Source organism: Corythoichthys intestinalis, chromosome 2 (genome assembly GCF_030265065.1).
Source record: "Corythoichthys intestinalis isolate RoL2023-P3 chromosome 2, ASM3026506v1, whole genome shotgun sequence".
Taxonomy (NCBI): Eukaryota; Metazoa; Chordata; class Actinopteri; order Syngnathiformes; family Syngnathidae; genus Corythoichthys; species Corythoichthys intestinalis.
Genome location: NC_080396.1, coordinates 65,196,066 through 65,211,886, shown reverse-complemented (window position 1 = coordinate 65,211,886; position 15,821 = coordinate 65,196,066). Strand labels below are relative to the sequence as shown.

At 38.4% G+C, this 15,821-nt stretch overlaps 1 protein-coding gene across 1 annotated transcript; it reads left to right on the top strand.

The window, feature by feature from the left end:
* LOC130931980 (RING finger protein 223) lies at window positions 1-14,236 on the top strand. Its single transcript, XM_057861286.1, has 2 exons — window positions 1-254; window positions 10,960-14,236. Exon 2 carries the CDS (start codon window positions 11,018-11,020, stop codon window positions 11,735-11,737), a length of 720 nt encoding a protein of 239 aa, XP_057717269.1. The 5' UTR covers window positions 1-254; window positions 10,960-11,017; the 3' UTR covers window positions 11,738-14,236.
* Window positions 14,237-15,821: the final 1,585 nt, after the last annotated feature.

Genomic DNA, 15,821 nt, shown 5'->3' with positions numbered 1-15,821 from the left:
ACTTCAAGGACGGGAAACAGTTAGAATAATTTGCATAAAGTACTAAGAGGGGGAGTTTTCAGGGCAGGCAAGGTGATAGTGACCGAGCACTCACTGAAGGAAGGACAACACACAGAAACGTACCCTCACACTACTGACTCCAGTGCACTGAACGCCAACAAAAGAGGCAGGGAGAGAGAGACACACTGTTCCGGTGGCAGAAATATGCCTCTTCTTTACCTGTGAGAGGACACCAGAGAACACCTGGTCTACAGGTAAAATATTCTTGAATGCATGTTATTAGTATGTGTTTGACTGACTTCTTTGTTATAGGTCAGGGTGTATATTACCAAGTGTAATGTTCAGGATACTTAAGAGTTGCCAAAAAATAGCTTTCAATTGCTGTTGTCTGGGGGAAAAAATGAAGTCAAACTAATTCAAATGTGACATGCAAGAAAAGCAAATTTTGTAAGACTTTTGACCTCAGTGAGCACTAAAAGAATAGCTCAACGTTCTTATGATTTCATGTGATGCTGCCACAGATGGGGGCGATTTACAAAAGAGCTGAAGTGTGATGACAGAACTGATTATACGAGAATCAGAAATGGAACTTGAATTGCACTGAAAGATGAGCATTCACAGCCCAGTTGAAATGGATTGGACATCTAGTTCCCATCAATGAGTGTAAAAAGCTACATTCAGAAAGAGACGTTCACACCTATAGATAATTAGAGCTTTGAAAGAACTAAACGTGCAGGTGTTTGTAATGTAAAAGACATGCAAGTTGATTTGAATCCCCAACTTCATTTCTATCGTCACCCACTAATGGGATTTCTTTTGTTAATTAAAACTGCGTAGTCAACCATGACATAGATTGTGTGTATATACATATATTAGGGCTGTCAAAATTATCGCGTTAACGCGCGGTAATTAATTTTTTAAATTAATCACGTTAAAATATTTGACGCAATTAACGCACATGTCCCGCTCAGAAAGTATTCTGCCTTTTGGGAAGTTTTACAGCAGGGCTTTTTATGCTGTCCAACAGCGAACTCTTGTGGTCGCTTTGCGACATGGTTTATTGTTTTCATACCAGTTTTATTATGGCTGCACGACGTCTCGGGCTGATAATGTTGTGCTTATATGATCCTTGGACAAGATTTGTCCGTAAGTATGGTTGTTGTAAAGAATGTACATATTATGTTAGTAAGCGAAATGTTATATTTTTTGTATGAGACGCTTTTTGTTTATGTTTAGTGAACCTGTATAGCGTGCTAAGCTAACGTTGTTGCTAATGCAATGCTTGTGTACTTTTATTTTGTAGTTTTACGACGGTCTAAAGAGGACAATGGTTTGAGGCCATTTTATTAATAAATCAGATGAAAAAGGAAGAAGAATTATTACGGCGTCGTTCACTAGCTGTCTAGCTTTGGAAAAAGTAGACGCTTCGGAGTGAGGACAGCATAGACAGATTTAAATGGCAGTAGAGTGAAATGCCCACTACAGTCCTTATGTACCGTATGTTGAATGTATATATCCATCTTGTGTCTTATCTTTCCATTCCAACAATTTATTTTACAGAATATATTTATAATTTACAGAAAAATATGGCATATTTTATAGACGGTTTGAATTGCGATTAATTGCGATTAATTATCATTAATTAATTTTTAAGCTGTAATTAACTTGATTAAAAATTTTAATCGTTTGACAGCCCGAATATATATATATATATATATTACACACACAGTATGTGTGAATGTGTATATACAGTGGGGAAAACAAGTATTTGATACACTGCCAATGGCATTGGCAGTGTATCAAATACTTGTTCTCCCCACTGTAGATCTTGACACTGTTCGCATTCAATCTTCAGTTGAAACTCAGTTCTTGTTGAAGCTTTTGAAAGCTTAGGTTTAAAGAAATTTCGATTATTCATCTTGCTTCCTTAGGTGTAGTTTTAGCTAAGCAAAGCAAAGGGCCATCTCTCAGGTGCTAGTCATGATCCGTTCGAAAAATAATTTTGACCCATTATTCAAACACTTTGTAGGATTCTTGTTCATTTGACTCATGTTTGTTTTTTTATTGCTTTAAAACTTTTTTTTAGACAAATTTTACTGGCTCGGTCTTTATTTTAAATTCATATACATATAGGAAAGTGAATTACATGCAATGACATTTTTCGGCCACTGGGGGGATGGGAGGGGGGGCACTGCCCAGTCTGTCTCCCCTCAATTTTCGCGTATGCTGCCCTGTTTTTATTGGCCTGCAGCAAATTATGAAAATATCATCAGCAGAATGGTCACACGGTACAATAGAATAGAAAGCCCAGTGATAGGATGGAGACCACAAAAATCTGTAGCTCATTGTGGGTTTGACTGCCTTTTTGGTTTGGAGATTTTTTTTAGTGGGCGGGGCGAAAGCAGCTAAGAAAGGAAGCCGAATTCGGATCTACTTCCATTAATAAGTCTTTTCTATCATTTGTGTCTGAAACATGGTCTGCTATCGTTGTAAGTCACTTCTTGTAGTATTTCATAGCACTCTAAACTCATTCGCTGCCATTGACGGTTATAGATATTAAATCAGTTTCAATTGGGAAGGGTGGCATTGAGTGTTCAGGTTTCACTGCCTTCAATGGCAGTGAATGGCAATGGCAATGACCGCGATAGACATCCAATCCATTTTGACTAGGAGCATGGGCACAATCTAGGTTGTAAACGTTGGCTCAAGAACAAGCTGTAATGGCGCCCCCCCATACCCCCAGTCAAATTGAATTGGACATCTATCGCTGTCAATGGCAGCCAATGAGTTAATAGATAGATAGATAGATAGATAGATAGATAGGTAGATGTTGGACAACAACAGTGTTGACAGCAGGTGGCAGCAGAGGTTGACTGTCTCCTAAGGGAGCAGTGATGGCCAAATGAAGCTTCTTGAAGCAATGAACCTTTGCAGCCAACTGGTTCAAAACTTCATGGTGGTTCATTTGGTCTTATGACAGTCGTATGATGCTGCTGTCAAATAATGTATTACCTGTTAATATCTTTGGGTGTAAATATCCCATAATACAGTGAGGACAGCTGCGGCTTATAGTCCAATGCGGCTTATCTATGGACAAATGTCGTTTTCGTGTCAAATTTGGTGGGTGGCGGCTTATAGTCAGGTGCGCCTTATAGTGGGAAAATGACGATAGATAGATAGATGGATAGCTAGATTTCTATTTAAATGCCAAGTTGAATTGAATTATGAAGACTTTTTATTTAGTTTGAACAGAGGGTGTGTTGATTGATTGATTGATTGGTGGCTGAATATGTAAAATAATGGGTTCACAACCTGTAATTTAAGTGTGAATTCGTTGAATCACTCTGACACAAATATGGCATTTTATGATGCATGGTTAACTACACATTCCTTTAACTTTGTTCCGTTAAATGTTAGTGTTTAAGCAACCTCCAGTTTAAAGTAGCACTCCCAACTGTTTATCATTATGTCACTACTTAAACGTTTGTTTAGCCTGCACGTTTCACCCCACTGACAGGTTTGTGTTTACCTTATGTACACTGTGCAAATTTAGTCCACTTTTTCTCCCCCCTCTGCTACCTAATAAAGTTGAGGCCCTTGAAACAAAAAAGGGTGGATCAGGTTCCAACAGCGCTGAAAAACAGGCAGAGTGAGCTTTACTTTTTTCATATTTGGCAGTTGAACTGACGAGCGCTCAGATAACACAAGAGGAAGTAAAAAAAGTTTTAAAGTATGTGTCTGTAGGTCAGTGGCACAGGTGATGGGGGGTGGGGGTGTAAACAACAACACGTGCAGGTGATAAGACAAAGCAATATCACTCCAAGGGGGTTAAACATTGGCATTCTTGAGACCTTGGAGTTAATAGTTGACTGTGCTGTATACGATTTAGCACTTAGGCACAAATAAAAATATATAACGCTTTGCTAGAGTACATCATGGTTTTCTCTGCTGTAACTGTGCTCAGAGTAGCCACTCCACCTTAAGTAAACAGGATTACATATTTGCAAGCTGAATTTATTTCCATGGCAGCAGTTTGGCATGATTTTTGAAAAGAAGTGCTGTCTACAGTGAATAGGAGGATCAGGTTGTTACATGTGTACACAAGCTTTTACAGCTGTGTGGATCTACTTTTAAAGCTTGAACTAGCGTTGGTGAACTCTTGCACAGGAGCAGAAAGAAGCCTAGGGGTTATAATATTAGGAGCAAAGCTAACAGAGAGAAGGCGTTGCAGGACAGATACCAATGACATTCTGTTTTTCCAATCAGGGAAATAAATTAAGGGAAAAACAAATAATAACAAGCCTGTAATTGAAAGAAATACTGTTATTGTACATGGGTTTTTTTAAGTGTGAAAATTAGAAAAACAGATTCATTTAATAAAGCTCAATTAAAATAAACTTTGGATTCATTCATATTAAATATTTTTCAGTTACGATTTACTCATTAAAAATAATATGAATAGAGGTAGTCCCCGGTGTTACCGACTTACGTGATTTCGACAAAACGACCCCTGCGTCTCGTCCACCACTTTGTCTTTAGTCGTTTTATTTTATTTTATTATCTTTTTAATGATGTTGACTTTGGTTTTGTGATGCATGCTTTTATTTTGGCGCAGGAAGCATAGCGCAGATAACTTGCGCACGCGAGTAAGAGCACATGTACACATGAAAAAGAAAATATTTGCACGCACGAAGAAGAGTGCACGTGCACAGACAAGGAAGAGCGCAATTGCTCCCACAAAGAAGTCACGCAGCCAAGTGAGAGAGAGAGAGGTGAAAGATTACAGCTGCAAATGCGAATTTGAATTGCTGTTATTGAAGATGAAACTGTTTTAATTTAATTTTTATTTTAGTTTCGTTCTGCAAGTGTTGATGTCATGAGCAGCTGAATAAAGTCATCAAACCAATGGACGTCTGACATCGTCATTTTGGTGCTTAGCTTGTTGTCTAGCTAGGACTTAGCTCCACCGTCTTGGCAAGGACAGTAAAATGACATATAATACATCCTTTTGGATAGTTATTTTGAGATCTGATGGGGTACTTAGGTGTACTTAAGGGGTTAATACCGATTTCACGGTAATTACCAGCGTACGAACGGAACTTGTTCGTAACCCAGGGACTACCTGTATTATGTCATTATTGTAACATGGGTTTATAACTTAGTTTCAGTAATAGTTTTATTTTCACATATAACATTTTGCTCCTTATTGACTGTCATACGACTATTATCATTCTTTCGTTCGTGTGTCTATCATATCAATGCATTCATTATACATATTGGTGTAATAATAGTGTTATAACAAAAGAGGTGCAATGCTTTTATTTTGTCGTGCAAGTAGTAAAAACCTATCTATCCTTATGAAGGCAGACCTTTTTAAACACTTGGTATTGGACCTGAATGGAGTGTGCATCCAGGGTTACCTTATAGCGCTGCCAGTAAGTAATCACAAGTGAGTCTGGTATTAAACGAATGACATCAAAGGTCAGATTGGGTTGCTATCACAACTGCTTTCACTTAACCGACTTCGGACAACGCGAGCCGGTGTTGTTATTTACACAGGCTACACTGAAAAAACTACATACGGTATATCGGCACCACATGATTGTCCTCTTAAAACCAACCTTTGAACGCATCCTGAGTTCAGGATTAAAAGTAGTATTAAAATGAAGTGTCAATGTAAAAACCATTTGCATTAATGGTGCAAACATTAACTGAACAATATAGGGTTAAGAAATAATGAATTCGAAACTCATTACATACAGTGGTATGAAAAAGTATGTAAACATTTTGGAATTTCTCACATTTCTGCACAAAATCACCATCAAATGTGATCAAAATCACAATGATGTAAAAGCAGTGTCTGCTTTAACTAAAACCACCCATTTATAGGTTTTCATATTATAAAGAGGATAGCATGCAAACAATGACAGAAGGGGAAAAAAATAAGTAAGTTAACCCTCTGCCTAAGGAGACTAAAATAGCAATTGAAACCAATTTTTACCAAACCATTTAAGTCAGGTGTGTGCCCAATCACTGATGTGTGGTTTAAAGCTGCACTGCCCACTAAAACACACACCTGGTAAGAATCGTCTTGATGAGAAGCATGTCTGATGTGCATCATGGTTCGGTCAAAAGAGCTGTCTGAAGACCTGCGATCAAGGATTGTTGATTTGTATAAAGCTGGGAGAGGATACAAAACCATCTGTAAAAGTCTGGATGTTCATCAGTTGGCAGTCACAGAAGATGTCTACAAATGGAGAGACTTTGGCACTGTTGCTTCTGTCCCAAGGAGTGGCCTTCTACCAAAGATGACGGCAAGAGTTCAGCGTAGAATACTCAGAGAGCTAAAAAAGAACCCAAAAGTGTCTGCTAAAGACTTACAGAAATCACTGGCACAGTCCAATATCTCTGTGTACAAATCAACTATATGTAAAACTATGGCCAAGAATGGTGTTCATGGGAAGACTCCACAAAAGAAGCCACTGCTGTCTAAAAAAAACATTGTTGCTCGTTTAATGTTCGCAAAAAAGCACTTGGACACTCCACAGAAGTTTTGGCAAAATATTATGTGGACTGATGAAACCAAAGTTACATTGTTTGAGAGTAACACACACACCGTCATGTGTGGAGGAAAAATGGAACAGCTCACCAACATCAACACCTCATCCCCTACCGTGAAGCATGCTGGAGGGAGCATCATGATATGGGGCTGTTTTGCAACCTCAGGACCTGGACAACTTGCAATCATTTATGGAAGAATGAATGCAAACGTTTATCAGGATGTTTTACAGGAAAACCTGAGGCAGTCTGTCAGATAGTTGAAGCTAAAAAGAGGATGGATGCTGCAACAAGACAATGATTCTAAAACACAGAAGTAAATCAACTTCAGAATGGTTTCAGAAGAACAAAAACACATTCTGGAGTGGCGAAGTCCAAGTCCAGACTTAAACCTCATTGATATGCTGTGGCATGACCCAAAGACAGCGATTCATGCCATACATCCCAGGGATCTGACTGAACTACAGCAGTTTTGTAGAGAAGAATGGGCCAAGATTAGTCCTGATCGATGTGCCAGACTGATCTGCAGCTACAGGAAGCGTCTGGTTGAAGCTATTGCTCCCAAAGGGGGGGGCACAAAATATTAAATGTGATGGTTCACTTATTTATTTTCCCCCTTCTGTCATTGTTTGCATACTCTCCTCATTAAAATACGCAAACTTATTAATGTTTGGGTGGTTTTAGTTAAAGTAGACACTATTTTTTTCATCTGCGTGATTTTGACAAAGATCAGACCACATTTGATGGTGGAATAAAAGGTTCAGAAAGTTTTTCATTCTCCTGTACCTCATTCACTGAACTGAGGCTGCACGTCTTGGTTATTATTTTGAGCCAGAAGCCCCGTGTGAGCCATATGACAGTGCCTTATTGGCATATTGCATATAGCACTTAATTAAAAAAGGTTTGGACTATTTTGATTTCAACAATATATAGGCTGTAGTGGTGCAATATAGTCACTTTTTCCATAACTTCAGTTAAAGTTGTTCTCTTATTTTTCACAGAATGTCTATTGGAAAACCTTGAAGTTGTTACATTTATCATTATTTAAGCTTCCAGAGGGGCATCACGATCCAATTAGTCATAATATGTGAAGTCCAGCATGTACAATCAGTATCAGGTTTTTAGAATTAGACTACTAGTATATCGGGAAAAAAAGTAATTATCCGACAACTCTAGTGTACAGTACAGTAATGACCCCCTAAGATGAAAAACTGACGTATCGGTCGTTGAAATGCGGCTAACTAAAACCTGCTGTCTGCTTGTTCAAACTCTTAGAGATTGTGCCACCCGTGAAGTGTGTAGAATGAGTTTCCAACAGACAGAAAATAACAGATTATTTATGTGCAATACTTAAGGCTACATAGCCGCACTTGTGAAAATCCGAAGCAACGGTTAAATATTTGTCTGACACACTTCTATAACTCATTCTTCGCCTGAAGTATTTGCATTTTTCTCTTGTGTCACGGAGGCTAACTGTCAGGAGGAGTGGAATTTTATCTCAGACCGTAATAGTCTTTCGCTCATTGGCTATGGTTGACAGATCTCCCACTTCAAATGGATTGGGTGTCTTTCGCTGTCAATGGCAGGGAATGCGTAAACCTACTATCTGTGGGGGAAAAAAAGTGCTTCTCAGGCAAACAACTTCAGGCATTAACACATCTGTGATCCATGTACATGCTTCCAATGCCTACTGTAGACAACAACACCAGTACTAAACTCTTCAAAAACAATTTATAGATGGATCATGGTGTTTTGCAGAATACTAAAACACAGGAATTTTAATGGCATACCAACCTGAATTCCACATGAACTAGCCTGAAATACCATACAGGAGTCCCGGGTCCAAGTCCAAGACTTGTGAGACATAGAGTTTAAAACAAAACAAAACAAAACAAAACAAAACAAAACAAAAGAAGAATGAAAAAGGTAAAGGAAATATTTATTGTTTTGATTTGTGCATTCTGTAGAGTAAAAGGCAGCAAATATGGATGCAACAAGAATGAAGCATGCAAGAATCTTGCCAACGAAAGCCATTAAATCAGTTACTGTTTAGACTAAACTTTTTAAATCCTGTTCCATGAACTCAATGTGAAACCAACTATGACCTTAAAACCAAGGTACATACCTAGCCAAGTTTTATGGTGTACCGTTAGGGTTTCACAGTTATAATCAGACCCTGAGGGCAACTACAAAGTATTTAGCGATCAATACCGTTTGCCACTTCAATTCAAATGTATTGTATGCACAGAGATGTAGTGGATTCTACCATTTCACTTGTTTTGAGCAGTGTTAAAATTCAAAGTTTTCATTGTATCAAATTGTCACAATCAAAGCTAGTTAAGTTAAGGGGTTGGTAAGGTGATATATCTCAATACTTTGTTGCCCAAAAGGTTGTCGATATGCTTCTACCAAGAATCAATAAATCATTTTAAAAAGGTGTCACTGTTTTAAACAAACAAACAAAATAAGGAACCAACAGGTTGCTACCAAAATCTTCCATTGTCCAGTGTCTACATTAGCTCACTGACTGCCATTTACGGCACTAGACATCCAATTCATTTGGACTGGACTGAACGTCTAGCATTGTGAATAGCACTAAAACCAAAACATGCACAGCAATTACAGATCACTTCCTGTTCATTTTAGGCAATAGCGCTACCAGGGGGTGTCCAGGGATAACCACGCCCCCCTGATAAATTTGTTGGCCAACCCACAGGCCAGTATAATGTCAGATTTTAGTAGCTGTGGAGCTCAAAATGTTGCCTGGCTGTTATGGACTATGCACATAAAATCATTAGTAACATGAAATATAATACAACAAACCAAAGTGTATCAGTAGGGGTGTCCTGAAGTTTTTTTTTACCATTACTACTGGCCTGTTTACTACAACAACATAGTAAAAATCTGAAATCATGGCTTTTATTTATGTGGCCCCATCTGGCCATCCCTACGGAAAATTTCTGGAGGCGCCACTGATTTTAGGGCATTTACAGGTTACTATCCGGTTGATTCCGAGTCACCGCCTATCAAGGGCGTAGATTTGCATAAGGACCGTAGGGATTTCAGGATGCTCAAATTGTTCCCACCAACTTTTAAGCAACCTTAGTTGCATTATATAATGACTTCAGTTATTAAGATAATTTAAATTGTCTTCCTATTTGTTGTACGGATGGAATTGACCATACCATTATTAAGTGAATTGTTTTCATGATGTTCAGACTTACATTTACCCCTTTTCACTTGCTGAATATGCTGGTCCATTTTTTTCCCTTCAGACGCACGTGTGATTGGCTAATGACTTGCATTTATTTAAAATGTATTTATTTATATTCTACATTGTTTTTTTTTTGTTTTTTTTTTAAATATATTTTCATTTGCAGCCTATGCAGACATTTTTTTCCAGATAACAATACATTAATCATAATCAAGTTTTTTTTTTTTTTTTTTTGGCTGTGCTTGTAAACAAAAGTAGTAGTGTTTTACCCGAAGGAAGGCTCCATTTTTATTTATTTTTGTTATATATTGACTAAGAATTTTTATCAGTTCTAATTAATCCATTTATTTAGAAAGACAATGTTGAGTGGTCTTAAGACAAATGTTTATTTTTTGCATTCCTGGATAGTTACGAGAATATTAAAAAGTTTGTATTTATTGTCTATGTTAATTTATGTTGAAATATTGCAATTTAAATTTGCTAATAAAATCCTGACATTTATTCTGGAAGTTTTCAAAAATGTTTTAGTAGTTTTTGAAAACAAAGGTCGAACAGTGTATCACCTGAACCAATACACTTGAATGTTAGTTTAAGTCAATACAGATTTATTTTGCATTGACCATTTAGCCTATCAATTAATGAGATTCGTATTTGTTAGAAATGTAGCCCGGACCCCTGTTCACTCAATCTGTTTGGTCTTACTAATGTCCCGTCCCCAGCAAAAAGTGTTCATGCAGGTTATGCTGTTATATCGTCCCTACCAATGTGGAGACCAAACCGATGCCCTTGCCTCCTATTATTTTGGGGATGTTATTGATTCACTTAATTTTCAGTAACCCAAAAACAGCAGGAAGTGACCTGTGAATGCCCCAAAATCAACAGGAAGTGACCTGTAAATGCCCTGAAAGGAAAAGGAAGTGACCGAAAATCAACAGGAAATGACGTGAAATGCTCCAAAATGAACTCGTTGCATGACATTGGCTGCCAGTGATGGCCATAGAATGAACGTTTATTCGCTGCCACCCTCCCACTTCAAAAGGACTGGACGTCTACTAGTGATAAACTCATTCCAAATCACAACAGAAGGATGAAAATGGCTTGTTTTTCCATTTATTAGTTTTGTATAATATCCTAGAATTATTTCCTGACCCGTGTATTGATAATTGTTGTATCTCTGTTGTCTGCAGGGTGATTGAGGAGTCCAGGACAGATCAGGACACGGGACTGCAAGAGTTGTTCGTAAAGATGGAACCGTCCCTGCAGTTTTGGCACACGCAGACCGACCCCCAGGGCCAAGAATCTGCTGGTGAGCGCCAAAAGAAGATGTCCACAGTAAGCCAGCTAGAGTGCCCCATTTGCTACAACACGTACGACAACGTATTCAAAACGCCCAAGAAGTTAGAATGCGGTCACACCTTCTGCCTGGAGTGCCTCTCCCGCCTCATGGCCATTTCACCTACTGAGCAAGAAGGTAGCGACCAGGGGACGACGCAGCTTTTATGCCCCTTTTGCCGCCACAGCACCACTTTACCTGACGGAGGGCCCCCGTCTTTGCCCACCAACCACGACATGCTGCACAAGCTGCCGGGCCACCAGCAGCAGGAGGAGCCCGTGTGGCTGGATGGGGAGAAGCTGTGTTATAAAAGCAATAGGCCGGCATCCGACAGCCTTTCAGTCTTGTGCATCTGCATCGACATTGGCGCCGACAAGAGGGACGGCGCCCAACCTCCGACCCCGCCTCAGAGTTTGGGCCCGCTGAGTCGGCTGGCGGACTGGAAGCGAATAATGCTCTTCGTGGTGATCATGGTGCTGCTGGTCATTGTGGTTCTGTGGCCACTGCAGTGTGTATTCACCACTGGAAACATGCGATGTATGCAGATGGTCCAGCAGAACCGCACCGCCGCCACTGTAACGACGTTGGCCCGTTTGAACATAATTAACAGGCCCGTAGGTCTGACAGACTAGAAAACAAAACTGACTAATGGGACCTTTGTGCATATAGATGGTGGATAGGAGAGATTAATGTTTTGTACCGTATAAGGCGCACCTTCAATGAACTGTTTTTATATAAAGGCCGCGCCGCATTATAAGGCGCAGTAGTAGTGGTTGTAGTAGTATTGGTTGGGGTTATACATCCACTAGATGGTGCTGCGCTAAAGTGAATATCATGCCAGGATTAACCATATAAGGCACACTGATATTGAGAAAATTGAAGGCTTTTAAGGAAAACTTAATAGTGCGGAAAATACGGTAAATAGTTCCGCTTGTGGCGAAAGCCGTGTTATACATTTGATATTCCTTGGGTAGCACATGCCCTCAAGAAGCTGCTGTGGTGACGTAATTCCTTTTTATAAAGTATACTAGTATACCTGTTGATCAGGGGGTGTCCAAAGTACGGCCTGCAATCCAGCTGTGGTCTACAGCCCAGTTTTTTTTTTTTTTTGCAAATTATGAAAATATCATTGAATATGGCTCGTTTGAGTTTAGCCTACATAATGTTGCACTTATCAGCTTCAACACAAGATGGAGCTAGTCACTAAATAGTGCTTCTCCATTAGTTCATGAGTCAAAAGCTTCGCTGAATCCTTAATAAATACTGCAGGTACATTTTTACAAATGACAATTACACATAAAAAATCAAACTTTAAATACAAATCGGAATAATGATAATATAATAATAATGATGTAACGAATCGGGTTCTAATGGGGCGATTGTGTGTGCATGCTGTTCTTAAACGCACCGTGACTGATGAGAGAATGAGAGAGGTGCGTTAGAGAGGGAGGCTTTTACTTTCTCATTTCATGTTCTGTTGTCGGCGTTGGTTACAGCGGACAGTAGCCCTGTTGTGTAGCACAAGTTCTGAGATAAATGATTAAAAACAAAGGTAACGACTTCCATGCCGATGTTACAATAATAATATTAATAATGAGAGTCGTTCCCTAGATCATATCCATATTCGGGCCATATTGTCGAGCCAGTTCACTGACGTGCCCCACACGCTCATTATTTTCTATCATTTCCTTCTTAATTCCAATGGTAAGCGTCACCTTTTTTTTTTTTTTTTCACCGCCTGCTCTAACATTCTTGGGACACATGTTGATTTGCCTCACAAGAATATCCGCCTCGCAGCCGTCTTGTGGGAAAACAATAAAATTCATAAAGTCCTAAATCGTTGTATTTCGAGCATGTCGTCATATGTCGAGACAAATGACAATATTTGATGTCGGATGTCGAAAGGATCGTATTTCGATGCGATCGTATGTCGAGGTACCACTGTATACTGTGTATATATATATATATATATATTTAAAAAATATATATATATTTCTCCTTCTGGAATATATTGTTGCTTGTAGGCTTGAACTCATTCACTGCCATTTATAATCCTGGACATCAAATCCATCTCAACTGGGAAGGATGGCATTGAGTAATTGTGTTTCACTGCCATTGAGGTCGATAGACATCAAATCCAGTTTGACCGGGGGGCTGGCAGCAATCGAACGAATGGATTGGACGTCTATCGCCATCAATGGCAGCCAATTAGTTAATACTTGAAAATTAATTTAAAGCAATACATTTCATATCCCTTTATTTGATTCCAAACCTCTGAAAATGTTGCGATCAGGCCCGATTTCCAATCACACGATCGAATCGGGTACATATATACATAGATTTTAGTGCTGTACAAAATGACAGTGTACTGTATATTGTCGTGTTTAACAAATAAAAGAGGAAGGGTTTCATGTTGGTCCTTGCATCCTTCAATTTTTCTGAAAGCAACCCTCAGAGCAAAAGGTTTGCACACTCCTGCTGTAGATAAAAACTTGACACCATCACGTGGTGGTATGGAAGAATACACTGTACAACACTCAATGAGTCATTTTCTCTGCAAAGTATGTGGTCTCTGTTCATTGAAAAGCATGCATAGATAAACTTTATTAATCCCATGAGGGAAATTAGGGAAACTAAATATTTCACTGTTGTTTTTTAGGTACAAGATTTCTGAACATGTACTGTATAGTATGTTTTTGTTTGTTTTTTCTTTTTTAATGAAAATTGAAAAGCCTGATAGCAAGCAAGGTTTCTTGCTAGCGACAGATAGATTTAGAAGCAAATACTTTTCACTGGAGAGCAATGATTTCAACATCTTAGCTGTATTAAACAAGCCTGGCGCGTGCACTTCTTTGACTTTTTTTGTTCACAGATGAATCTATATTGCTGTAGATTTAAAATGGGATGTTTTTTCACAATATGTTTTCTGTTTGCTTTACTTTCTTTTTTTTTTTAATAAATAACATGAGAAATACATGCTGCTTTGGATGTTTGTGATTTTGCTTTTCAACGGTTTATTCCCCATAGATTTTGTGTCCTGACACTGTACTCTGATTAGTATCATGTTGTTAAAAATCAACTTTAGATTGTTGACTGGAGCCGTAGCCTAATCAGGGTGTATTTCTGTTTTTAAACATTTTATTAACTTTTTTTTTTGGTTTAATTGCATTAACTTACAATGTATTGATTCATAAATGAATTTTTAATTATACAAAATATTATTAAACAATACAATAATGATTCATATATGTAATAATTGCGTGGTAATTTTTTTTTTTAATGACCAAAAATAGTCACTTGCTCTTTTGAACATTTGAATAGTTGTCACTGTAGTGACCACTGTCCCTGAAAGGGTTAAACACAAACACGTACGTACATATGTTTTTGATAATTTGTTTTAGATGACGGATTAAAGATTCAAAAAGTTACAATTTTGTGAGTCAAACACTGGTGTTGGTGATATCCAGCTTCCAATTGTTACTGTAGCACGATCAAGGGAGCATGACGTAAGTAGCAAAGTGATAAGAAGATGCTTAGTTTCATGGAAAAGGTCTCATTGTAAAACAGTCATTAACTAGCACACCCTCCCACAATAAACCTTGAACCCTTGACTAAACACAACAAAGGCCTTCTCAGGAAGTAGCTATAATGAGTTCCTGTATGAAGCAAAAGGGGGTTTTCTGTTCATGATGGCAGACAGCAGATAAGATTTAATAACACAAGTCACTGAGGGGACTGTAATAAAAGGACAACTTCCCGAATGTTCCAGTGGGGTGTGAGTGTGATTAAATGATAACTGCCAATTAGATTGGGGGGTCTATTAATAGCTATGTGTGAATAAATGAAGTGATGCAGCATGGGAGAAGCACAAATCTACAATATGTATTGATATAAACGCTAATTCCAATCAAGTCAAATTGGACTCGATGTCTATCGCACCAATGGCAGTGAAACACAGTAAGATCACTCAATGCCAGCCTTCCCAGTTGAAACAAGTTTGATGTCTATAACTCTCAATGGCAGTGAATGAGTTGAGGGCTACAAGCAATACAATAATCCAGAGGTACTATATAAGCAGGGGCGTAATTTGGTGTCAACATAGGTAGTGATGATGTAAGAGCATAATCTGCATGTACACTTTTTGCTGGGGATGGGACATCATAAAGACCAAACAGATTGTTGAACAGGGGTCAGGGCTACATTTCTCACCAACAGGAACCTAATTAATTGATAGGCTAAAATGGTCAATACAAAATAAATATGTATTGACTTATTCTCGTTTTCAGGTGTATTGGTTCAGGTGATACAATGTTTGATTCAAACCCTTGTTTTCAAAAACTACTAAACAAACATTTTTGAAGAGCAAGTTTCCTTATGAAATGGGGAGCTATCCAATAATGGTTTAGCTTCTGGGAGACACTGGAACACCCCTAAGCTCAAACTTATATTTTGATATATAAAATTGATTTGGGAAAAAAAAAAAAAAATCTAACATATCCAAGGACCTATCTACATTTGAGCCACACAAGACTACCCAAAGACTCAAACCATGGTTCTCTCATGAAATTCTGATTTTCTTCTGATTTTTATTTTCATGTCAGTTCATGTTCAAGTTATTGTCAGTGTCCCCATGAAGTGGACCCATTCTTGAAACCCATGTTGATTTCTCTCACAAGAAAATCGGCTGTGCCTCCATATTGCGGGAAAACAAAGAAA

Excerpts from the sequence above, each read along its gene's own strand:
- LOC130931980 (XM_057861286.1), top strand. The coding sequence starts at position 11,018 with ATGGAACCGTCCCTGCAGTTTTGGCACACGCAGACCGACCCCCAGGGC.